The following is a 27,360-nucleotide window of genomic DNA, read 5'->3' on the forward strand; positions in this document are numbered from 1 at the left end:
GTTGCATAAATGAATAAGTATTCTTACCACAGAACATGGGGAAACTTTCCCTAAACTAACCTCACCCAAAAAAAAATTATTTCCAAATTTAAGGGTTTTATTTCTAAATGATAACTTTTGTAATAAAAAGTAAGGGGCCCTTAAAACAGGGCCATTTTAAACATACTTGTACAAAAGATCTTTAGATATAAAACTAGACAATGTTTATAGACATAGTGTGTCTTTAGCACATGAATGTTCTGCACCACAGAATTCACCAATTACAATTCTTCCCCTCAAGAAAATAATTCTGAAAGATAATTTTCTTTAAATATTACAGAATAGTTAATGATTTTGAAAAATAAGCATTTAATTTCAGTGATTGGTATAAAAAAATTATATCATGTACATTAAACCTGTAATATCAATTTCCTTGATAAAAAACATGTTATATACACAAAAGGGTACAGTAAATATTCTTAATAAATATACAAAATATAATCACATGAAAATTACACTAGTGTTCTATATATATGTATATAAAATGCTAGAAAGAATCAAGCCAACCTAATCCTTTCGGCGTGGTTGGCGACTGCAGTCAAATTGAAGGCTCAGCGTGGCAGGCAACCTTCCTTTATTACTGTTATTCTTATGTGTTGAGTTTAACATATACAGTATTGGGTACAACCACTGAATATTTCAGGAACTTTTGTTGAGTTATTGCCGAGATATCATGCTTTTAGTACTGATACCATAATTAGTTGAAGTATCAAACATGTATATTCAGCACCATGCCAAACATTAAAAGTTGTTATTCAGCACCAAAAGGGTTATGGTGTATATAAGACAAATTCATTCCACCATTCAATACCTCAATTATTGAACTACTTAACTCACATGACAGTTGTACATTAAAAACTGTTAATAAGATTTGATTTTTTTACATATACCATTAGAACTTTAAAATACAAGAAATTTGAATATTTGTTGATAGTTTAAATGCAAAAAGTTATCAATTTAACTATTTTGTAATGATAAAACAGAAGAAGTGCTAATAAACATGCATTATGTAATAAATAATAAACAGATTCATAAACTCTTTTTAACTATTGAACAATGTAATGATACCTCTGTGGATTCCTCAATCTGTATTTCTACTGAACTTTCATCTGATGCTGATCTGACACCTTCAGCACTTTCATAAGTGCTTGACTCTAACTCTGAATCTGACAGAAATAATAATAATTAAAACAATGAAAGAATACACAGAAATGGTAATTTTTAATGTTGTTCACTGTTGAAATTAAAAAGTAAATTGTACGGAAAATCTGGTTTTCTTATGTCCAAATTTTTCTTACTTTTCAAATGTTAATCCTTAAAATAAATAAACAAACACTACCTACACTAACCAGTCTTTTATATCTGCCAGGTGACGTTTTCAATGAGATAATGACAAACTATAATTAGTGACCAATCAATCATAAAAATTGGCTCCAAATTAACTGGTTGTTGAAAACAATCTCTTGTTAGCTGTAAATCTTTTTAGATATTTTAAAAAACATTCAGTCTCAAAACAATTATAAATGTCATTTAACTACAGTGTCTCTTCAAAGATTTGATTTACCATTCGTCACTTGAGTTATACCAGTTTCAGAGAATTTCACCACTCATGATTTAGCCTCGACAGGGGCAAATTGAGGGGTGAAATTCCCTAAAACTGGTATAATATTTCAACAAGTGATAAATGAAATGAGAGATCTTGTTTCACATTTATAATTTTAAATGCCTCTGCTAAATAATTCAAAGAATAAATTAAGAACATTAAGCATATTTTATACACATACAAAACATTTTGTGGAACAGGCAAAAGCACATTTTTCTTTAGAAACAGTTTAAATGATGATATTAAATCAAAATTATTAAATACATACATAAAACGACAAGAAAAACTTATACCATTACAACATGAAAAACATGTTTCTTTTTCAATATTTGTCCTGAAGTATTTAATATTCTTATTCGGTACTTACCTGTTAAAATTCTTTGGCCTGTTTCCACAACAGGCTCTTCCCCACTCATTTTCTTAATATTGAACAGCTAATCTAGATAACCAAATGTGACATTTACAGAAACTTGAAAACACACTACACTTGCTAAATATAATCATATATTATTCAACCAAATTACATAGTTATTTGAGAATTATTAGATGTTTTAAAGACACAAAACTAGCACTGTAGATGACAAATATTATCCAGCTATTGAATCAATATCAACATGTACGATCACAGATTGCAACAATGATTTGCTTTTAACTTTATAAAACCATGTCAACTATCTTTACATAAAAAGCACTTAACGCTCGTCTGGCATTAATGCAGTGCTCTATGTCTGGATCATGATTCATAATTAAGTCTGAAGCAGTTTCCATTGCTATAAACATTTTGTGAAGTTTATGTAAGGGAAATTATTTTTCCCGCTCTTCACTGGCACCTTCGTTACACTCTGGACTTTTTTTCTTCCTGATGTGCCCGATCTTGGTATAAATTAAGGACCGTATCATTATCGAGAGCTTGAGAATGTGTGCAAGTGCACTCTCGAATATTAGCCACTTCCAAAGACTCAAATCCAAGACTGTGTTTTAGGACTCAAAGCCGCAGGAATCGCTTGCACAATTAGGCAGAACGTGCTTCCATATTGCTCTCATGTTACTCTCGAATCGTTGATACTCTCGATTGCACTTCTGATGATGTAATTTCTCCAGAATTTAGTCAAAGATAGTGCAAATTCTGTAGTTGTAGCCTTTATTGCTTGAGAAAAAGTTCGCTTCAAATAATAAGCTTTAAACGTCACAATGACACTGTGATTCATTAATTGCAGTAGAGATGTATTGGGTGGAAGAAGATGAATTTTGACATTTTCATTAAAGTCACAAAGTCCCGTTGGATGGCTATAAAGTCTAGGTTGTTTTCTTTTGCAGTAATGTTCAACTGCAGGACAAAGATAACTTTTTAACCAGTCTTGAAACAAAGGTTTCATGACCCATGTTTTTTTCTTTGTTCGCCAACCAACTGGGAGAGTCTTCTTTGCACAGCTGATAAATGTTTGGGATGTCTCTGCACGATACACAAGCATAGATTTTAATTTAAAGTCGCCAGATCCATTTCTTCCTAACAAGTGTCAAACGATCTTTTAGCGCTTGTAACGTGGCTGAGGTTTTTTCATTTTCTGATAGGAAAGTTCTAGAAGGCATATTTTTCCCAAAATAAACCCGTTTCATCAACATTAATATTTGGTTATCTTTGTACCGTACTTTTTAATAATTTCTATAAATTCATTAGGAAATTTTTCAGCAGCATCTTTGTCTACACTTGAACTTTCGCCTGCAATACGAATATTATGCATACCAGAGTGTTTTCTTTGGCTCGGTATCATCACACATTTTTTTCTCACGCATAATAAAAGGATCTCTGCAAAAAGTATATTCCCGCCCTTAACATGAAAAAACTGAACTGTCGCTGACAGCAAGTGATGCTCAGATTTATACTGTACAGCATATAAATGCATGCGCATTGTATAGGCTTCCAGAAAGATCAAGAATAAGTCAATGACACAAATTTGTAGACATCTTTTTAGAAATATTTATTAAAATGTCAACCATAATAAAAAGGGCCCAAAGACTTATACGTGAAGTCCCACTATAGTGAATCCCATACTGTTAAGCTGCACTGTGGACCTCCATTAATATCCAAGAACACACTTCAAAGACGAAGAGAAATATGTCACAAGATATTTATGAAATTGAACATTTATAGAAATATAAATCAACGTTTCAAAAATCGAAGTGTCACAGTAACAAAAATTACATTTAGCAAAGAATTTCATTCATGTACTGCCTTGTAATTGATTTACACGTTAATTTTGCATGCTAGTCTTCAGTTTAACTGAGAAATGAACAACTTAAAAATCTAGAAGTAAGTATATTTTAACGTCAAAAAAGAGATAGGTTTGTTTGTTTTTGAATCTCGCGTAAAGCTACGCGAGAACTATCTGTGATATCCGTCCCTAATTTAGCAATGTAAAACTAAAGGGAAGGCAGCTATTCATCACCACTTACTGCCAACTTTTGAGTTACTCTTTCACCAATGAATACCAGGATCGACCGTCACATTATAACGGGGATTTGAACCCGCGACTTTCGTATGATGAGTCAAGTATTTTAACCACCTGGCCATGCTGGGCCTAAGGGGAAAGTAGAATTTGCAATTTACATAATATTTATTATAAATCTTAGGCCTATTTGATCCAGGGTATTAACTTTATTGTTACAGCACAACAAAACTATGATAGTATTTTGCCTGGCAACCATGAACAGGGTAATGAACATATTACCGTTTTTAGGACGAAAGATCTATTGAAATCTTGGCCCGGCATGGCCAAGTGTGTTAAGGCGTTCGACTCGTAACCCGAGGGTCGCTGGTTTGAATCCCAGTCGCACCAGACATGCTCGCCCTCCCAGCCGTGGGGGCGTTATAATTTGACGGTCAATCCACTATTTGTTGGTAAAAGAGTAGCCCAAGGGTTGGCGGTGGGTGGTGACGACAAGCTGCCTTCCCTCTAGTCTTACACTGCTAAATTAGAGACGACTAGCACAAATAGCATTCGAGTAGCTTTGTGCGAAATTCAAAACCAAAAACAAACTATTGAAATCTTATTAGTTTTAATAACAGAATATTTGATACAGCTAATTGTAGTTATTAATCCCTATATAACACCATGGAATGCAGTATTTGTCACATAAGTTATATATGTGAATATTCTTTAACTGATTTTTTTAAAATTTAAATATGGTTACAATGTTTATACATTTATAACTACTCAATTATAATTTATATGTATCATGAGACATCTGTTAGCAGTCTTATTGCGGTTGAAATCATAAATACCGACAAGACTTGTATTGTCAAAAGAAATTGCAAAGCAAAACTTCGTATAAATTTTATTTGCTTTAACTAAATTTCAAGTTGAAATCTCAGGAAAGTGTTGTTATTGTTTGTTAAATCTAAATTACTTGAGTTGGTACTGCATAACATAAACATGATTATAATTTCTCAGTTCAACCAATAACAGAAAACAATAAACTTTGTAATCAGCAATCATAATTGTTAGTAAAATTTTTCCACCAAACGATATCACTTGAGTTCATGACGTCATTCAAACAAGAATACTTTGTAAGCATATTAACACTGATATTTCACTTAGAAACAATACAGAAAGTGACTTACAAAGCGTACAGTGCAGAGAGATTTCAATGGCTAATTACACTCGATTATTTTATATTTTCGGTAGTTTCCTGCTTGTTTCAGGTTTTAAATTCGTCTACGAAACTGAACGTGGTTCTACTCTTACATTAATATGTTCAAACCAAGCTTATAAAAGAATGAGAGAAGAACCAGTTATTTGGTACTCAAATCGCAATGAACCAGTTATTAATAATGAAAGAACGCAAATAAAATACGGTGGCAAATTAGTGCTAACCGACGTGCAATTTGAAGACGCGGGAATTTACACATGCAAAAATCGTGAAGGTGATTACAAACATGATGTCAGAGGTAAATTCAAAGTTTTTTTTGTAGACCATATTTTTATTTATTAAACGATAGTAATTTAACAGAAATAACATCGAAATCTGAATCGTCCATCTTGCTTTTAAATTTCTTTCAGCCATAACCTTTTCGTTTGATATTTCACCATGTGTATTGATTATAAAAATAATTGCCTGTGTATACGTAAGATTACACTATGTAACAAAATTTTTACTTTTTCTTGTTCCTGGGGACAAAATATTATTTCCTAATTGCTTATGCCTAAAGTAAATGGAAAAGGCCTATTCTCTTCAAACTTTGCTTTTGTGACTTGGGAGCGTGTACAACGAAAACATGATGGGGGAATATATTTGGGGGCTGACACTTGAAAGGGATTTATATATTTCAGTCGCAAATCTCGAAAAAGTACTTCTAAACATCTTTGTATAACTTTAGTATAAATACATGTAAATCTTGATTCATATGTTGTTTTATTCAGACATTATGTAAATGTGCCCGTTTTTACACGTGTATTGACTACAAAATTATTTATGTTGCCCATGTATACATAAGATTATGATGACAATAGTATCACTTTTAACTTAATTATTTCACAATAAAAATTTCATATTATGTGTTACTTATTTGTAAACAACCAAGCGGAATGTTCATACGAAGAAAAAAGAAAATTAATTCTGTCATTAATTATCGTTTGTAAAGCATTTGAAATTAGTTTAATTGTCATTAAAAATTCGATAAACCATATTTTATCAATCTTACTATATGTTTGTGATATTTATTTGTAAGTCACGGTAGAACAAAATTTATCAGAACAACTTTATGACATTGTTTAACATTTCGTAAATGGTGTGAGGTAACCGAAAATTGGTTGCTTTTGGGAAAGGTTTGAAACAGACCTTTCCAATGTAAATTTTTATATGCCCAAATATGAAAATATATTCAAATGAGAATTTAAATTTTTCGAAACAAAGATATTTATTGTACTTAAGAGCATCGAAAAAATAATTTTGGTTCGCCAGAACAATTCATAAAAAGACGTGCAACAAGTCGTACGAACACAAATGTTAGGATAAAAAACGCTGTAGTGTCCCAGGCGACAGTACGTAAAAAAAATCTCAGTCTTCTAACCGCTGAGTAATTAGATAGATATGCATGTTATTGTACACACACACACTTACCAGTCACGTCACTGGTGTAGTAATTATAGATTTCTATGTGATCAGAGACCAGATGGATTATTGAAAACCTGCAGAGATAAGTGATGAGGCTCCAAAGTTATTTTGATATAATGAACTCAACTTGTGAATGTTGAAGCAAAGTCTTTTGAACTGTAAAGATACAAATTATATCTTCGAAGTTTTTAAGAAAGTATTTTGAATAAACAATACTTTAAATTTAGAGTGAAAGGTGTTAGATCGCAATATTATTTATCTTGATAAATCCACAAAAAATTAAGTATTTGCTTTTATATTAACTTCAAATGAAAAATTTTCTCGGAATGCATTTCATGCAACTTCTGCATTATGAGGATATTATTTGATATTTTGTTGTTGCAAGACACAATCATATACTGATACATTTTACCAACGTAATATTCCCAAAAAAACCTGTATTTTCATAACTGATATTAACATAAACAATGACAACAGTTTAACGTTTAACTGTGACAACTAAGAATTTTACAGGGGAAACACCAACAGAAATCAAATGTACCAATAAAAAAAAGATCGTGTGTAATTTCATAAATTTCCAAGTTTGTGTGATTAGTGTCATTAGTTAACTCCATTAGGAAGTACATAAAGAAACAAAACTCTACTGTTAAGAAATTGTTTTGACACGTTTTATTTTTCTCACGATAGGTAACATTTATGTTGTTATTTTACAGAGTGAGTCATAATTAATATTATAACTAGTGCGTCGTGCTCATTGTGAAAAACCTTAAAATTCCAATGGTGACACAAAACGTGCTAACAAAAATATTAACGCTCTGTTGTTTTCCCCAGTGTATGTTCCAGCCGAGAATCTCAACTGTACTCGGGGATACCGAAGAGATGCTGAGAGGTGTTGTAAGTATACATGACACTCAATTACTTTAAACTGTTCACAGTGAACACAAATAGATGAAAGACTTTTAAAATTATGGAATTTTGGTTAAACAAATACGTTTTTTGACACTAAAGACGTTGTTAGAACAATAAAAATTAACACTGGGTAAATAAATGTTTAGCTATGTACTTTTAACGCTTTTAGATCCATGTCCTCCTGGACACTATGATAACGGATCCCAAACTCACTGCCTGCCGTGTCCAGGAGGGACTTACATGATATCTTTTGCTGCTGACGCCTGTGTAGCTTGTCCTGCAGACGAAATTACTGATGAAGAAGGAGCTGATAATAAAGATCTTTGTAAAAGTAATGGAACAAAAGGGTTTTAAAGTTTTCTTTTATTGTTTCCTTAACATTTTAAAAATGTTTATTTTTGTTCAAACAGATTGTTATATTAAGACACTTCTTCATAACTTTCATGGTTTTTAATGCATTAAAAAGCTTTCCTTTAACTGGGAAATCCTACTACTCGTTTTTAAAGATGGACTGAAACATTTACGACAAATAGTATTGAATAGCTGTCTTACCTCCAGTATACGAGGTCTGTTCAAAAAATACGCGAACTGTTTGAATTGCGTGGCTCCAGATGGTTCCATGGGAATCCGTTTGGTGTCGCTAGGTTTGCACAGATCAGCTGATTACGACGCCATTTACGGATTGCAGATATCTTCATTTGTGTATTAGCTACGCGGTTTTAAGTGAAGTGCGATTTTTTCGTTTGGCGGATTTCAGAATGAATGACCTGAAGGAGCAACGACTTGCTGTGAAATTTTGTGTTAAACTTGGAAAATCTGCGACTGAAACTTTTGTTATACTTAACACGGCTTACGGTGATGTTGCTATGAATCGTACGGCATGTTTCAAGTGGCATGAACGTTTTAAGAATGGTCGACAGTCCATTGAAGATGATGAGCGCCCTGGACGTCCTTCCACGTCAACTGACGACCCACACGTCGACAGAATCAACACCCTGGTGCGGACAAGTCGACGTCTGATTGTCAGGGAGCTTGCTGAAGAGTGTGGGATATCAGTTGGATCTTGTTACGAGATTTTGACCGAAAAATTGAAGATGCACCGCGTTGCTGCGAAATTTGTGCCTCAGAACTCGTGAGTTTTTGGCCAAACACTCGATCACTGTTCTTCCCCACCCCCCTACTCACCTGACTTTGCTCCTTGCGATTGTTTCTTGTTCTCCAAACTCAAAAGACCCTTGAAAGGAAGAAGATTTGAGACGATTCCCGAGATTAAGGCAAATGAGACGAAGGAGCTGGAGGACATTACAAAAGAAGCGTACCAGGAGTGTTTCAACAAGTGGAAACACCGTTGGGATAAGAGTGTGCGTTGGGGAGAAGAATACTTTGAAGGGGTCCCAGACCTGTAACTTCTAAATAAAATACATTTTGTTTTATGACGTCAGTCCGCGTATTTTTTGAACAGCCCTCGTATCATTTCAAAATGAGGAACGGCTAACGCTGAAAGCCCTCGTTCAGCTATCCGCGAAATTGAAAAACAAACAAAACATTATTACGAAAAAAACCTAAAGATATTTAACTAAAACAGTGTATGTCCCAAAACATAACTTAAATCTATGTTTAATATGTTTATTTTGTGTTCATAATGTCGTTTTTGTAATAAAATACAGTAATTTGTTCAAATGCAAAACAAATGTTTTACTATAAGTTTATAATAACATTGGATTATCAAAACGTTAGCAGCGTTTCATGAGTTCTCAATAAAACTATTCAAAACAATTGTTACCAAGTAAACGAAAAACTTCATGAGCAGTGACGTAGGACGTTCAGTGTTTGTGGTCAAAATGGTATCGTTATTTATCTGGGAAATTTAGAGTAAAGAGAAATTTTAAAAATTACTGTTTTTAATAGTGTTGTAAAGACGCAGAAACTACCATTCAGTGGATGCGATTCGATAGTAAAATATAATTATGCACCATAATTAATGAAGTAGTTAATTATAAAACTTAACACAGTAAGTAAATACCCATTAAACAAACTGACTTTATTAAGTAGTCAGTGGAAAGACAGTTTGTTTAATTTGTGTTATTCGTCTTTACAGTTTTAATGAATCGAAGTTGATTTAACTCACTGTGTTATACTGAGTTGTATAATATGTCAATTATCGTAAAGAAATGTCGAGATTTTTCTTATATCGTCTGATCACGTGTGTTTGGAATGGAAAGTCAGTCGGTTTCTTGTTGTATTCTCTATTAATGTAAATATGTTGGAAAACTTAGCTGATTTTATGTTATATAACTATATAGTTGTTGTTATTATATAAATGTACCATTTGTCTACCAGTAAGGAGCTCAAATAATATAACAGGCGTCATTTTTCTTTGCTAATTATCTGTTTAACGTGTAAAGAAAAAATGTATATATACAATTGTGAAATTGTAAAGGTTGTTATCAGTGCTTAATATGAAAATATATTATAAATGTAAGAAATTTCATATTTATTCAATTGAAATTTTAATATGTTAATGAAGATTATTGTTGAACTTAAAGAATTATACACATTACTATTATTGTTAACTTACATTTGAAGTTTTATTTTTCTGTTTTACATAAACTGATTTTAAATACGACTTTCTGTCTTAAGATCGAATTGAAGTGGTTCCGAAGGCTACGCTCCACTTGACTTCAAAATCTACAGTTCCAAAATGTGCTTGGCGGACAGCACTCATTTTGATGTGTCTTAGTGCTTTGTGGTAAGTTACGACTGCAAGTTTTAACTGTGACGCATTATCCATAGCTTATTTAATTACAATATGTATTTTAATGGACTTGAAACACGTGATTGTTATTTATTTATTTTCTGTAATGATCATGCAGCGTACTTTGTGTTTTCTACGCCTGGAAATATAAACCTCGGGAAGAACGGAATGTTTTGAAAAACCGTGTCGAACACAAACAGCCTGGTGCTGAAAAGATAACCACTGATGAATTGGATATATTGGAGGCTATGCCACTGATCCCTGAATGTGAGAAGAAGGTCTCTGCAAAGAATGTTAAGAAGACAAAAACAAATGTACCAAGAAAGCAAAAAGTGACCAAACGAACAACCCTGGAGACGATATATGAAAACGACCTTGGAGAAAGAAATTCTTTGGTTCGAAATTCAATTAAGTTCTTATTCATCTTACGTTATAATTAATATTTGATGCAAGTAAATTCACATTTTTACAGTTAAAAAAAAAAAGATGCGTTCAGAGAATCTTTAATGTTCAGAGTCGTTTGAATGCGTGCAATTTTTTTCTGCAAAATAGACTTATACATGTTCGATACCATTGAGGTCTAATAAGTCTATATGCTAGTTAAATTGATGAATCACGTCTTCTTCAATCTTAGTACATGTTGGAAGACAATTACCATCCATTAAACTGAACACAGAGCCAATCACAACAATATATGATTGTGTAAGAAGTACGCATTACCTTTACTGATGTCCACAGCATTAGTAACATCTGGAAAACATAAAGATCAGAATGCCCTTTCGTAATTTTTCATTCACGTACATACTACCACTACTGATAATAAAAGCGTATTATTTTGTACATTAGTGGCACCATAATATATCATTTCCGCTCATATTGCTCACTTTATTTCATTTTTTAACTGAATGTTCACTGAAATGACGTCATGTTGGAGCTTTGAACATCTGATTCAGATATTACCAGGTTACACATAATCGGTATATAACGGCAACCTGCTTTAAAGGTGGATTGGGACCTTCTTAGCCAAGTTCCAGTGTATTTGTGCCATTTTGTTGCAAGTGGTTCTACTATATTTTGTTAATGACGCTTTGAGACATTTTACAAGTTTTTTTCTTCTTTTACTGTCAGCCAACTTTCATTGGTCTGAAAGACATTTAGTGAAATATCCAGTTCTCTTCTTTTGGACTTTACTAAGATTATTGATTGTTTTAAAACGCAATATGGTGCGTGATTTATTCCAAAGTTGCAAAAAAATAAGACTGTTTGAAAACTGTTTCTCTCTGTAATGTAAAGTAAATAACCGGATATTTGTAGTTCAGATGACGTAGCTTTTCATGCTTAATTTATATAACAACAAATTGAGTAGAACACTTGACATTTAATTATAAACGCACTTTCATCTTGTCTTTTTATATAACAATAAATTGAGTGAAACACTTGACATTTAATTGTAACCGTACTATCATCTTGTCTAGACAATAATATAAACAATCTAGTTATCCTTTGTGAACGTGTAAAATATAAATGGAAAACAGTATTTAAGCTATTGTCTGCTGTATATCATTATTTATTCACTGCGTGAAACAATGTTTGAAATAGTTTTCCTTGTTTCCAGAAAACATTTATGAGATAACTGAAACCAATTTCATAATTTATAATTTTTATAGAAACATTTATTTAGTTTTATGCATGTTATAGTAAAATTATTGCTCAAATTTTGAGTGTTGCACCACTAAACATAACTATATTCTACATCTTCAGACAGAAACACCAGCGTCAAAACAAGGAAAAGCTATTAAAGAATACATCCAGCGACCTCTGTTTCCTAGAAATGTGAACAATTACGATGAACTTATTATCGTTGAACCAAAGAGTAAACAAGGACATCGAAAAAAAAAGGTTGTTATTCTCATTGAAAATTCTGACAGCCAAGATACGTTTATCATTGGAAAAGTTCGGAAACCAAACTGATTTTTCTTCAAAACTGAGAAATATAATTAATAAACGAATTTATAAAACAGCCATTGTTAATATGTTCACTCTAGAGTTAAGAGAAATCAAGATGGCTTTTATCTCCGCACTATACAGTTATACTAATGGGATTGATACTCACAAAATTGCCAAAATTTTTAAATTCACTATCATTGATATTATTGGTTTAGCAGAAACTTACATAGTAATTTAGCTATTTACATTTATGTACAAGCAAATTAAATATAAACTGTGAAAACTTACAGTCTTAACATTTTATCTGAACATTCATAACTATTATTGAAATTTAAGAGACTGTGGCTTTAGTTCAACAATTCACAAACGTTGTTTTCATGTTTTTTTATTATTTCCTTCTTTGCATCATTTACTCATTACAATGTATAATGTTAAAACTTGTTTATAATATTAAATCAAAAGTAACGAAATGATTGTGTACATATTTTTCGCCCATTTATATGTAACAACTATTATACATTAAATGCTCATTTCGGTAATAATTGTGTGTTTGTTTATATTGTTTGTAATATAGCTCTAAGTATATTTACTGTCATGATATAGTCCAGCAATTCACAGTTGTTACACTGAGATTTACATGCGACATTTTTTACTGAAACGTACGATCTTCATGAACTTCTTCAATTTCTACGTTTAATGTGTTTGACATAGTTGATTACTGAGCTTAAGCCACGTATTGGTTCTTCAATTATTACACATTGATAATTTTCTTGTGCTTTGTCTACATGTTGAATTACGTATTAATTATACAACATTTTCAGTAGAATTGTTGTGATATGCCTATGACATATTCTGTTCTTATCTTACAGTTTATATTTATCGTTTTCAAATGGTACTCAGTGATTAACGTGTAATACTGTTAAGATATAATTTACATGCACCATTTTCGGTTATTAAAGTATTATTGACATGTGTCATCTTTCAGAGTGACGTGTAGCTGTTAGAGGTTGCGTCACACTGATTGTTACAGTTTATGCCTGAGATCAATAAACTAAAATTTGAAATATATTTTTACTTTGTGTCCATCAGATATGCTAGAACTCTAAATAAAGATAGCTTAACTGACTCTCGACCATAGTTAACTAGTTCACGTGTTTCACGTGCATGTATAGCGTGTCCTCTGCATAAGGAACAACACTCTTTCCGTCATCTGATAATGAATGAATGAATGTCGTCGGTGTTTGGGTACATACCCTGGAGGGTCAGGTCCTCCAAGACTTCTTCCTCCAACATTTGATAACATGGAGACATGTTTTGTTTTTTGAAAAGGACGCCAGTCTAACATTGGAAGGTCGTGTTTTCAAAATCAAAGTTTCAGTTAGATTATTGTTGATTTGGCGCATCTTAAAAGTCGATCAAAATGTAAACAGGCAACTATGCTTTCAATCTCTTTTACAACTGAGCAACATTCTTGGAGTGTAAGTTAATAATCAACTAGAATTTTCTTATCATCAGTTTTACTATCATCAAATTCAATACACGTGCTCTGCCTGTAACTTTGTTGTTGCTCTAGTGGCTGGAGTCGAAGATATTCTAATTTCGTGGTTGTTTGATCTTAATTAATTCGTCCTGACAGAAAATGTCGGACAAAAACTTAATACAATTCATCACACGATAAAACGAATATTTTATTAGTTTAAGAAAGAAATGTTAAAACTAAACCGTCATTTAACTTTTAAATCCGATGTAGAATATCCACAACCACGAAAACTTCAGATTTTTACTCTCTCATGAGCTACATTTTTCAGAAAAACAATTTTCAACCAACAGCAGTACTGATACATTGTGCAGAATAATTCTAATATTTTAACTACCAAAAACTGCCATCATGCTATTAAACATAGGAGGATAGATTCAGAAAATCAGATGCTTCATTATAAAGTGGTTATTTCTAATAATTTTCACATTTGATTAAATATTAATTTCACTATTTTTAAGAGAATTGTTAGAAATATTGGACAAATTTAATAACTGTAAAAGAGGGAGCTTCTATTTTATTGATCAAATGCCTGATCAGAAAATGTCAGTTGATAAATAATTTTTGTTTGAATTTCGCATTAAGCTATACAAGGGCTATTTCCGCTAGCCGTCCTTAATATAGCAGTTAAAGACCCACCGACGATTGTAGGACTACTATTATAAAAATAAATAGTGGTATTTAACATGACTTTATAACTTCCCCAACCGGCGAATGGGCGAGTATGTGTGACGTCGATTTGACTATGTGACCCTCAGATTATGGAACGAGCGTCCGAACCACCTAGCCAATTAATAAATTATGAAAATTTTGAAAAATGTCGTCCAATTTGATAATACAAAAATATATTATTGTATTTACAATAAAATTAAGTAATCCACTTTCGTAGAAACGTTTATCATTTATACTCAAATAATCAGGTTGCTCCCTTACCTTCAGTCAAAACATAATCATATTCAAATAATGGCGTATTCCACTTACCTTGAACAAAATTATCTTCCTATTATGCTTCAAAATTTGAATTGTATTTTATTTATTATATTTTTTGACTTGTACAGTTATCAAACTTAAATTCAATAAAGCTTCTTTGTTTTGTATTTCATATGATTATTTTTCTTTTATATTTTATTTTGCACGTCTAGTTATATCAAAGACTATTGACGAAGAATAACGTTAATAAGTTTCAGATATTTCAAGTACTAATTTATTCTAATACTCGCGTCATCATTCAAAAGTATCATCTAAACTATTCAGTACAGGCTATAAATACATCTAGGTATTTATGTACACTATATAATATATTGTAGAAAAATATCATTTTTCATGATGAAAATAACAAATCAAACAAGAAACTCTTAGAAATGAAGTTTTCTCTCATTTTATTTTTCTTTACCTTAGGTACTTTTTCTCATTTCTCCACAAATGTATAATTCACAGTAGACAAAAAAATAAAGGTTAACAAAATGTTCTCGCGCTTTCGTAAAGTACATTTTTTTAGTTGATTAACACAAAATTGGAGTTCGATTATTTAATCTATCGTTTCTTTATTCACTGAGAGAGCTCGTCCTGGTGTTAGCGTACCTGGAAGGTTTATTATTCGCTTTCCGCTGTTAAAAAATTTCTCTCACACTTTAGGAAAATGGATTCGCTACAAGAGGGACAGTAAAATTCCAATATTTGTAAAACAGTTGACAATGATTATCTTTTTCCAGCTGTCTTTTCTCTAGTTCAAAATACAAAACTTCTGAACTCACAAAGTACTTGCTCAGCTTTACGCTAAAATTGTGAAACAAACAAAAATACATTCACTTCGTTCTTATGAGCCTAAAAAACACACACCTAAGATTATTTATTATACTTTTCGTGATGACACCTTTGTATTTTATGTTTCATCAATCACTTCAAAAAGAAACATTCGAGGTTATTTCACCTTATTTATAAGAGAGCTTCTCTTTTCACTAAGGACATTTTTCATAAACTAAATTGTGACGGCGATATAATTTAGGAGTGTCTTTGAGATCTTATGAACATCATAATCCATGGTAAAAACTGTGTCTAACAATCGATTCTGCAAATTAAGCTCTAATCTAACTGTAATTAATATACTCACAAACGTAAATAACAATAAATATCTATTTTCCTTACTCCTTCAGCACCTTTATTTTGTACAATGTGTAAGCAAAGTTAATCGTTTTTCTATCATCTTAATGACGAGAAACGCTACTTGTAGATAAAATATATACACTGCTAGCCAAAATCTTAAGGCCAATGAACATAAAGAAAAAATATGCATTTTGCGTTGTTAGACTCAACCACTAATTTGAGTAGAGCTTCGAAAGATGGAAATAAGAAAAGGAAAAAAAAAAAACATTTTTAGCATTTACTAGGGAAAATGTGAAAACTATGAAATAAGCCTAAATACTATCTGGTCAAATGTTTAAGACCATACCAAAAAGAAGTTTTAAACAGGATAGGAAATGCCCAACAAAAGGTCTCAGTAGTGAGTTGCACGGCTGTTATTGCGAATAACTTCAAACATTCGCTTTGGCATGATTGACAAAAACGTTTGCAGAAGACTGACTGGAATGTTATTCCAAGTGGTGAAGATGACTTTACGAAGAGCATGCACTGTTTGAAATTGACGTCCATTTCTATAGACTTCCTTTGCCATCCACCCCAAACATTTTCATTGAGGTTCAGTTTGGAAGAACACGTTGAATGGTCCAAAATAAACGCGTTATTCGCCATGAAAAGGTCCTTTGTCCTGCGGGTATTGTGGATTTCAACGTTGTCCTGCTGAAAGATCCAGTCATTTTCACACAAGCGAGGGTATTCAGTCAATAAGGATGACTGCCAATATTGCCAGTTGCTGTTTGACGCGCCTGTATGACCTAAAGCTCCATTGTTTCATGGAAGGAGAAAGCACCCCGGATCATGATGGAAGCTCCTTCACTGTGTCGTGTAGAAAATGTCTTCGGTGGGATATCCTTGTCGTGCCAATAACGTTTGAAGCCATCTGGATCACGCAGGTTAAATTTTTTTCTCATTAGAGAACAAAACATTTTTCCACTTTTTTACGTCCCATGTTTGGTGCTTCTCAGCAAAGTTTAAAAGAGCTGTTTTGTGGTGTGGAAGGAGGCGTGGCCTTTGAACACGTTTACGTTTTCTAAAGCCTTTCTCTTGTAAATGCCGTCTTATTGTTTTTGAGCTGCATTCTGCGTCCGATAGGGCCTTAATCTGGTTCTACGATTGCCTGGTGTTGTCTTGCCTGACAAACCGTCGAATCCTACTGCTCAACGTTAGCGAAATGTTTTTGGTCAACCACTTGAAATTCACGTTCCGATCAAGGTCTTTTGAAATATTTGCAACAGTAGTTTTACTACGTTCAATCTCACAAGCAATGGCACGTTGAGAGAGACCTTGCTTTAAATATATACATTTGTTTATCAGATCTCTGGATTCTATCAGAACATGACGTGTATAAAATTCAACTTGTTACGTATTATTCTTTATCCTTGACGAGTCTCCTCTTTATTACGTTACTTACTTTACGTTGTACTGATTCAAATCAGTACAAATATGAATTTGAAAATAGAAGATAAATAAATGTTAATACGTATTAAATTTATGATATTTTGTAACAAGTTTGAAACAAACAATGTTCTTTTTTAAGACAAATATATTTTAATACAAAAATTATAACGTATGAAAACCGTTATCACTAAGAGTTATTACAAATGCTGGATTAAAAACAACAGTTTTATAAACTTGTAGACGTTAATACTGCTAGTCTTCGTTTAAGCTATTTAGTTTGATTGGCTGAACATCCTTACAAGCTGAATTTTTCCGCCTCATATATTTAACATTTTCGAAGTAATAAAAATGTAAAAGTTGATTAACTGAAGTTGAACTGTTTGTAATGCCTAATATCTATAAATGCTGCTAGCCAAATTGTGTAGTTTTCCGTTTAGTTAGGGCTAACCACAGTTCTAATGTTGCATTCTGATGGTGACTAACAACATTCTTTACGTAGTACTGTCTCTCGGTTTTTATATGAATCAAGTGTGTCGTTCGAAGTTTCAAGAATGTTCTAGTGCGTTTTCGTAAAAGAAATTTTGTGTACTACTCTCAAGAGTGTGTTTGTGTTTGTGTGTTTTCTTTTTAGGAAAGCCACAAAGGCTATCTGCTCAGCCCACCGAGGGGAATCGAACCCCTGATTTTAGCGTTGTAAATCCGGCATCTTATGGGTTTATCTTTACTATTTTCGAAAAAGCTGATATCCTACAAAGCTATGTGTAGCAAGAGATGTAAGACCTGTGGGCATCAAATAATATTGCTGTTTCCGGAGGTGTTAAGATTCGTATGCTGGAGTCATGTATATATTTGTATGGCTCTTATAATTGTGGTAAACTTTATATCCGCAACTCATAAAACACCCACATATAAAGTATTTATACATCTTTGTAAAACAGATACGATCCGTCAGACACCTAGAGATTTTTGGAAGAAAACAGGAGCGTATTTTGAAAAGCACTTAGTTTTCTATTGATTTTTTTTTTTAATTTCGCTCAAAACTACTTAATTGTTATCTGCGATAGATATCCCTAATTTTGCAGTGTAAGACTAGAAGGAAGGCAGCTAGTCATCACCACTCGCCGCCAATTCTTGGGTTACTCTTTTACCAACATTTTACCATGATTGACCGTCATATTATAACGGTCGCACGGCTGAAAGGTTGAGTATTTTTGGTGTCACCGGGATTGGAACCTCAGATTACGTGTCGAACACCTTATCCCACCTGGCCATGCTCGACCTTGAGTCGAACACCTTAACCCTCGTGGCCATGCCGGACCTTTTCTATTGAAAAGACTAATAACTACTTTAAAAATTTAGTGGAGCTTTTACGTTACTTTGTGTTTTCCGTCTTTTACAGGTTTTCTTTCATTTTCTTAAATAGTGTGATTAAGTTTTCTCTTACATATATCTTCTAGTTAAATTTAAATCAATATTTATCGTTACTAACTTTAATTGTCCTGTGGTCTTTATTTTTATAACTTTAATCATCAAAGTATAAATTACTATAATTATATCTCATTTCTATAATTATGTAGTGTACATTCGAATTTTGTCTCTATCATCTCACTTGCAAGGACTGGAATGCACTTTTATCTTTTCACCAAAAACACTAACATCTGTACAGTTTATCAAAGTACATGTTTTGTCTTTATTGAGGGTACAAACATTGGATATATTCACTCCTTTATTGATGAATCTACTGTTTCTTACTTCTCATCCGACTTATATTCCTGATGATAAAAAAAAATGGTAATTTAAATAATGATGATTTTCAAAACCAAGTGTAGATGTTTCTCAAGGCCGTTAATAGTGTAGTGTCGCATATTTTACTGTACACATTATTAACAACACATGGACAATATATATAGTTTGATTCGAATTTTAGCATAAAAGGCAACTGTATTTTCATCTGCACATTTTGTTTTTTCATATTTTAACTGTCTCAAAGAAGGAACGTGCCAGTAGTTACATAGTAGGGCTGAGCTTTGTTTGTGTGTAATTTTACCCGTTTAGGTTGTGGTAACCTTCGATTTTGGTTTTTAATCGTTGTAGTTGTTACTGTGTGTTTTCTTTATTAAGTGGATTATTTTCATTTTTCTATAATCGATATCGCGGGAAAAAGATGCAGTTTCGGTTTGTTTTGTGTTACACAGTTGCAATGGCAACTTCAGACGAAACGTTAAAAATTGTGATGTCTGTCATGCCCCATCTTATCGCTTGCTGTATACTGAAGTATATTTAGAATCTGAGAACGTAGAGAATCAAATTAATTTTATTTTCTATATAAGTTATTCACACGCGTGCAGAATTAAACATTGAATAGCTCTCTATATATTATGCTTTAATTAAGATAATTTTGAATCTGCCAAGGATTGTTGTGTGAAAGTACAGTCTGAGGATGGTCTAAGGAATATTAAATGCAGAAATGTGTCTTGTATTAATTTATATGTGTTTTTTGTTTAGAATTAAGCACAATGCTACACAATGCTCTGCCACCACGGGTATTCAAACCTGGTAGTGAGCAGTGTGATTCTGCAAACATACCGCTGTTCCATTGGGGGACATGTTTGTGAATTTGTTCAATTGTCCACATACCTTTCCCACACTTTTGAAGATGGCAAAACAAAATGTTTTGAGTGAGATTTAGGTTGACGCAAGTGGGGTCATTATCCATATGGTATAGCCACCCCCCACCCCTCTCACTAAGAGAACATAAAATGCACCAGAAGGTTAAATAGAGTATAATAGTGGTCTAGGAGCAGGTGTTTCAGGGATCTTTTACCTGATTCTGGTATTGGATTTTGTGTTCCTAGTCCCCTCATTGATTTATATGACTCTCACAAGTTAAAGGTGCAAAATGTGGGGCACGTACTGAAGGATCATGGGTGGATGTTCTAACAATATTTCATCATGGGTTTAATCCCTTCTTCAAGTAAGATATAAATTTCTTGTACATTGGAGTCTCTACAAATCATGAGAGTGCTTTAGAGCACAACAGTACAGACCAGATATTCTATGCTTGTTCTAAAACTAAGCTTAACTAACTTTATGGATTTGTTGAATTTTCTTGAATTATTCCTGTGGATGATCTGTTAAAAGGGATTTTCAACAGGACAACTGTTTTAAACACTAAGTGGAACTTTTTCCAATTCACTCTGAGGTTCATCTTCTACAATCTTCACAATTTGATGAAAGATAAAACTTCATTGTCAAAAAATGAAAATCTAATTTTCAATAAAAATGAGATAAACCTGGAATTTATTTCAGATTTATTCAGGAAATATAAATGTCACATTAACAGTTCATTAGTTGGAAAAGTTCTGTTCCATTCTTTTTGCATAAAAACAATTCCAGTATTGTTGCACAGGCTTTAATAATAAAACACTGACTGCAAGTTAAAAAAAAATGCAGCAGGAAGGCCAATCATAAATATGAATACAGGATATCTGTTGTTTTCACTCCAAAATATATAGAAAAAATAAGACTTGTATGTAAGAACAACAGTTTACTGTAACAAAAATTTTGCTAACAATATTCTTCATTATAATTAATTTATGTATATTTTGTTTCTATATAAATTAAAACTTCTTTTATTTATATGTGTTATTTGAATATGATATATTTAACAATACTTTTCAATACTTATGGATTTGAGTTACATTTGACCCACTTGGATATTTTACTATTATTATTGTACACTCTCAAGACATAAAAAGACTTGTATAAGGTTTTCTCATACACAAAAATTGCCATAATTTGTGACCAAATACAACTGAATCCAGCATGCATGTAACTCATCCATTCGATTGACCTGATATTGAAAGAGGAATATTTGATAAAATATCAGATGCATGTACATGAAACATAGCAAGCTTTTAATAAAACATACAAGTCTGTTATGCACAAAAATCCAGATGAGTCACAAATATATGTTTGCAAATTGATAATATCTGTATGACTATGATTAACATATCAAAGCACATGGCAATACTCATGTGAAAAACAAGGTTTCTTTTCTATCATTGTATAATTTCCATATTGTATTTGCACAGCCTTTGAAATGCATATCTAAAGTTTTTGTAAATACTACCATATACATTACACCTGTTACTTACTTTCCTCTACCATGAAATGTTTCTAAATCAGTGACAAATGATAAAATAAATATATATTTAATAACTGACACCAAATACAAAATACTATATTGAATGGTACTCTCTAAAAAGTAAAAAAATACGAGTTTTAACACCTACACATACAAATAGGCCTAATATGAAAACATTTGCAGGAATGAAGACAATATCTAAAAATACCATAATAAACTTCTGAGACATATGATGAGAACTGAATTGTGTAATAATGAGTCTTCAAATACAAAAAAAAACAAACCATAAAAGAAACAAGAACTGGTTAATTGTATTCTTAACGGATGACACTTTCTTAACAAATAAGGACCTATACTTTGGGATGAACAGAAAATTCTAACATATTGCTAAGTGTAAAATTTTATTGATAAATGTGCTTTATTCTGTGGAGCTGTTGTACTCCCACAAATCTACTCATTTAAGAATATACAACTTAACATTTTAAGAACAGTAAAAAGAAATAAACAGAATTGCAAGTTTTGAATGTTTAATGTATTCTAATTACATTATACCAAAAGTGAAGATTACATTGCTTATTTATACTTCAGTTTTTCTTACAAAGTGTGAGTCACAGTCCAGACATGATAGAAATGTTTTTTAACAAGGTATAATAAATCAGAAGTACATAAAATGAAAATCTTCAGTAAAATTACAACAGCAATGTAATACTGAATAACAATACAGAACATATATAACCCTCAAGGTCTTATCTAGTCAATATAATGTTTTGTCACATTTCATGTAAATGTGATTTTACTGCTACAACTTGTTGTTGAGGCGAACAAGATTCAACATGAAGATGCCACAGAAAAGAAGCTGCATAAATCTGGATATCTTGTGTGAAAACAGAAAAATGTCAGGATGTTTGAGACAAATGTAATAAGTTAAAGGTGGTGAAGTCTGAGGGTACAGGGTCATTCCATGTCAAATCATCTACAATTTGGAAATTTTCCATGTGACCCCTTCAGAATGCCTTGAAAACCTTCACATATGCTCATCTACCCATATAATGAAATATTGCCAAATATTAGATCAATATCTTTAATAGTTTCTGATTTACAGCACTGTAAAATTTAGTTAATTTGTGTTTATTTGTGACAAATTCGTTTTCGGGCAAACTTAGCCACTTAAAGCTGCAACAGTAATGGTGGTAGAAAGCTGAAATGTGCTGCACTGACTGAATTAATTTCACAAAATTCAAAAATGGTCTCAAACCAAGTTTATCTCTCTGAGGATTTGCATAGTGAGGCTGTAAACTCACCTGAAAACCAAAAATCATAAAAAACATTGGTTTATTTAAGAAGTCATAGCTCTTAAGACATAATATGATACAAAGCTGAATTTTGTTTTCAAATTTCCTATGACATATCAGTTGATAAATCGGCAATTGTTGAAGTTAAAAGTCTATTAGATCTCCTGTAAAAAAATGTAGTTGCATGCAACTTTGTATGATTTAGCTAAAAATAGCCCTACTTCTGGCCTCAGTTTGACCATGTCACCAGTTATTCAGCCTTTTCAGATTTTTACCATATATTCTTACATCTCTGAATATGATTAACAAAAAAAAAATCAGGATGGTGTTCAACCTACTTTTGAGTTATAATTTTTTAAAGTATCCTGTGACCATACGTTGTTTACTTGAAAAAAACAACTTCAATTCAGGTGTGTTACTGTGTGCAAATATATCCATACAATTTTGAAATAATTTATGAATACCATTGAAATATTCTTATCAGCCTTTACCATATATTCTTACATCTCAGAACATGATCCTCAAAAGTTCAAGGTTGTGCAAATTAATAAATTATCAAATTTTAAGTGTCTCTGATATGTACCATTGGGCAAAGGACCACATTCAGGGCATTCAGTTCTTTATGGTCAATCAGGAATCAGTCCTGCAGAATTGTGTAAAGTTTGATCTACTTGAGTGCTATGAAAAATGCAAAACAGTGGCAGGTATTAGGTCACATCATAGCTTTATTCCCCACTCTACCAACACATTGTATATGAGAAGGTTATCAGATGATGATGTGTACACAGTTGTAACTGTTGGTAGTAACAGTGAAAGTGATGCTGCAACAGCTCAAATAGAGTCTAATGATAGCAATGACAATTATCAGCCAGGGAAATATGTGGCATGCATATACTATCATGAATGGTATGTGGAAAACATAAAAGATAGATCAGATGAACATTCTGTTGTGTTGGTGTCACTTATGAAGAAATCAAGAAACAAACTGTTCTCATGGCCTGCAAGGTCACATAAAGATGAAACTGGATTCCTTTCCAACATATTCTTTGTCTGATCAGTGCACCTACCTTGCATGGCAGTAGTGCTCACCACTATGTTCTAAGTCAAAGTGATCTCAACATAACCAAACTCAAATTTTAGAAATTTATTCAAGCTGTGTCAACAAATCAATGTTTATTTGATGTTGTTAAGGCTAATTTATCACCAAAGCAGTTTTTTGAAACATTTCATTGTCATAATTATTGCAGTTTGGTGTGACTATAATCTTTCTCAGTTATCCCCTGTTGTAGCACTGTCCTTTTTGTGTCTTATTTATATACATACATATATTTGTGTTCTTTTAACTGTGAAAGAGATCTTAAGACAGACTTTACAGTAGTTTAAGCACTCAACTTTTGTTAATTTTATGGGGCTATGAGTATATGTCAGATATTTTAATGAGTGTCTTTCATAATAATTTTGAAATATTAAGACCTGATTCAAAACATCAACAAAATCAACAACTAATAAAACTACTGTAATAGCAGCTAATATAACACAATTTAACAACCATGTATACACATAAAACAAAAGAGAAAAATCTTAACCTTTCTGGGTAACAAACTTTTAATACTTAAAAATAAATATGAACCAAGGTATCATTCAATTTACTACTTGTCATTAAATTATAACAGTTTCATGGAATTTTGTCTTTCACTTGTAATGCTGGTCAAGGATAAATACTAAAGGAACAAAGCTAAACATTTTTATCCTTAAATATACATCATACATATGACATGTTTAGTTATGTTTTATTCAACCATAGCAAACATGGATTTGTATAAAATTTAAGAAGAATAAGTTTTATCAGAATGATTATATTTTTATTTCAAAATATAGCTTAGGGTTTATAATTAATTTTAAGGTCTATGTTTGCAAAACAATATTGGTAGTTTAGCATTAAAACACAGTTGTCAGTGCTAATAAAACCAAGGCTAGCAAACTCTCTATTACTGTAGAAAACAAGGTTATTTTGAGTATCAAACATTTTACTTTTTATACTAAAATAAATATAACTGCAATAATGTCAGTGCAAAAACAAGTAATTATGAAAATGTTTAATATTTGCTTAAATGTTGTTGTTTCTTTACATTGAGCTACAGAAACAAGCACAACAAATACTGCAAAATAGTTTTTTTACAAATAACATTATAACTAAGTGTAAGCTTGTTATATATATACCTATGAGTGTTATAAATAAACTGATTTGAACTCTGTTATAGACAAGTATAATGTATTAATATCACGTTAAGTAAATGAGGCCTTTTGACTTTCAAGAAAGAAATTAATGCAACACCATAATTAGATAACTATCATAAGTGTATTTGTATATATCATCTTGCATATTTAAATTTGTACTAATTTTGACTAAATATGTTTTACTTGGGGGTTGTTTGCATCAATGGTAATCAGATTTATTGAGTAACAACAGGCAATCTCTGATATTTTGACAAAAAACTGCTATAAACTTGCATTTGATGTCAGATGGTAGATCTTTTATAGTTTTATATTTATCATATCATGATACATAAGCAACAGTAAGATAAATACATTGCAACACACAAAATCTGTACTACACCTGTAACTAAATGAGGTAAAACAAATATTTTTCAAACAACATACACAACCATCTTAACAAAAGAACATTTGTGATAAATAATAAGTCATTTACTTGAATTTAACACAGTTCAACCATTCCATCAAAAAAAAAAAAGACTTTGAAATTGTTAAATTTACAACACTAAAGATAAAACTAACAATTCCTTTTACAGGTTTTCTCTACACTTTCTGCAAGTTGACCTTCTCATAATGTCAGCATATGTACAAAGACACATTGATTCCACTCCACTCCTATGTCACTGACATGTATTTTCATCAGCTAAAACAAATTTTTATTTTTGTGAAGGTTTGCTCAACTATTTTCTACACAGCCAAAAAACCCAAAATATTTCCACAATACTAAACTAAAGAGCATCAAATGCCTTCAAATTTGAGGTACTGGAATTTCATTTTAACGTAAGCATTTTCCAATTTGCTCACACAAACTGAAATTATATTGGTGACAAATATGTGACACATAATTTTCTCATTCAAAGGAATATTTTGACTGTAAGTGTTCTGATAAGGAATGCTTAAGCAGCTTAAACTATCCTTGTTCTTTGTTTACATTCAGAAGGGGACATAAATCAGGTATGTCTTTATACAAATGTTTTCACTTCTCACTAGCTTCAAGACTTTCACCTAAGCACATATTTATACATGACATTGCTGCATACTAATAAGTACATGAAAATCCTCCACTATATAAAGTGTGACTCATTAATAGCACAGCTCACTCCCTCTGTCTTCAACCATCATTATAAGAGCAAGAAATGATGCACTAAAGGAAGTGTGAATCCAATGTTGAAACAGTGAAGGGATTACAAAAGCAAAATTTACTTATATAAATAAATCTCCTTGAGGAAGCACTCAAAATGAACCAATAGTATGAGACATTGTATACAGACATACTTGTGGAAGACCACACCTTGTTGGTATCAAGATACCCTCTCTGTTTATAAAGAGTTGCTAGAAAGAGTGGAAATAAGCACAGTCCAGAATCTGAACTGGCTCACAGAAGTGCTACATGTATAGTGTGGCTAGGAATGTCACACTGTACATGGTTGATAAACTCCACTAAAAAACACAGCATTGGGAATGTGTTATACAGGCCACAGTAAAAGGGTCCTCATGGTCTTTACTTGAAAATCAATGAGGCAGAATGAAAATCCATCAAAGTGCAAATTAATGTTACACTTTACACTAGATATACCCATTGCCTATTGGGATATACCCTGTGCAATCTACGTGCAACTATTGAATCATTAAAGCAGTACTTTCAACTCACTTCACATATCAAAGTGTTTTGGATTATGTGATTCTTAAAATTCACCACCTTAGAGACTGACAAATAATGAAAATCTCTTTTGAAACAACATTTGCAGCTGATAAAAGTGGAATTTGATTGGATTTTTGTTTGGACCAAAATTTGTTTTTTTCTGCAGTGTTGAAAAATTATCAAACAGTTATTTGATAGGTCTAAACAAAGTTCTGAGTTTGAAATAGGGAGCATCTGTAATTCTTTATAAGATTTTTTGTCATTTAAATATAGGAGAATATTTATAGATCAGTAAACAACAGCACAGAAAGAATGTTGATATGTTGATAAAGATAAAATTGTGTGTATGTATGTATAAAATATATGCCAATGGTGTCAAACACACAACTTGTAAAAGATTTTTGTGACTACCCTATGTAGTATGCCCTGTTACCTTTAATATGTATTACAGTCACATTTTGTATAACGTGATTGACTTTTAATGTTGAGTTATTATTAGCCCATGCTTTTTATAACACAAGTTTAAGGTTGTTTTGAGCAAAGTCTGCTTAGTGTATGTGTTGAGT

General features: G+C 32.1%; 2 protein-coding genes across 5 annotated transcripts in view; one reads left to right on the forward strand and one right to left on the reverse strand.

The window, feature by feature from the left end:
* Nucleotides 1-2,790, reverse strand: part of LOC143250879 (anoctamin-6-like) — a 32,931-nt gene extending 30,141 nt beyond the window's left edge. Inside the window, exons 1-2 of one of the 4 annotated variants that reach the window (XR_013028417.1) lie at nucleotides 2,010-2,780; nucleotides 1,108-1,205 (exon numbers count right to left, since the gene is read on the reverse strand). Coding sequence is in view for 3 of the 4 variants with exons in the window: in XM_076502033.1 (XP_076358148.1) it covers nucleotides 1,108-1,205; nucleotides 2,010-2,058 (147 nt within the window). In the remaining variant the exon portion in view is untranslated. Of the gene's footprint in view, nucleotides 1-1,107; nucleotides 1,206-2,009 lie in introns of all 4 variants that reach the window. The other 3 variants (XM_076502033.1, XM_076502032.1, XM_076502031.1) reach the window with 3 other exon arrangements.
* Nucleotides 2,791-5,270: 2,480 nt separating this feature from the next.
* Nucleotides 5,271-12,856, forward strand: LOC143250260 (uncharacterized). The gene is made up of 5 exons (XM_076500728.1): nucleotides 5,271-5,591; nucleotides 7,589-7,651; nucleotides 10,307-10,415; nucleotides 10,540-10,816; nucleotides 12,183-12,856. Exons 1-5 carry the CDS (start codon nucleotides 5,291-5,293, stop codon nucleotides 12,390-12,392), a joined length of 960 nt encoding a protein of 319 aa, XP_076356843.1. The 5' UTR covers nucleotides 5,271-5,290; the 3' UTR covers nucleotides 12,393-12,856.
* The last annotated feature ends 14,504 nt before the right edge of the window (nucleotides 12,857-27,360 follow it).

The sequence above is a fragment of the Tachypleus tridentatus genome, chromosome 5 (genome assembly GCF_004210375.1).
Source record: "Tachypleus tridentatus isolate NWPU-2018 chromosome 5, ASM421037v1, whole genome shotgun sequence".
NCBI lineage: Eukaryota > Metazoa > Arthropoda > Merostomata > Xiphosura > Limulidae > Tachypleus > Tachypleus tridentatus.

Excerpts from the sequence above, each read along its gene's own strand:
- LOC143250260 (XM_076500728.1), top strand. The coding sequence starts at position 5,291 with ATGGCTAATTACACTCGATTATTTTATATTTTCGGTAGTTTCCTGCTT. Across the intron at positions 7,652-10,306 it reads AAGAGATGCTGAGAGGTGTT|ATCGAATTGAAGTGGTTCCG; the intron begins GTAAGTATACAT and ends TTCTGTCTTAAG. Across the intron at positions 10,817-12,182 it reads TTGGAGAAAGAAATTCTTTG|ACAGAAACACCAGCGTCAAA; the intron begins GTTCGAAATTCA and ends CTACATCTTCAG.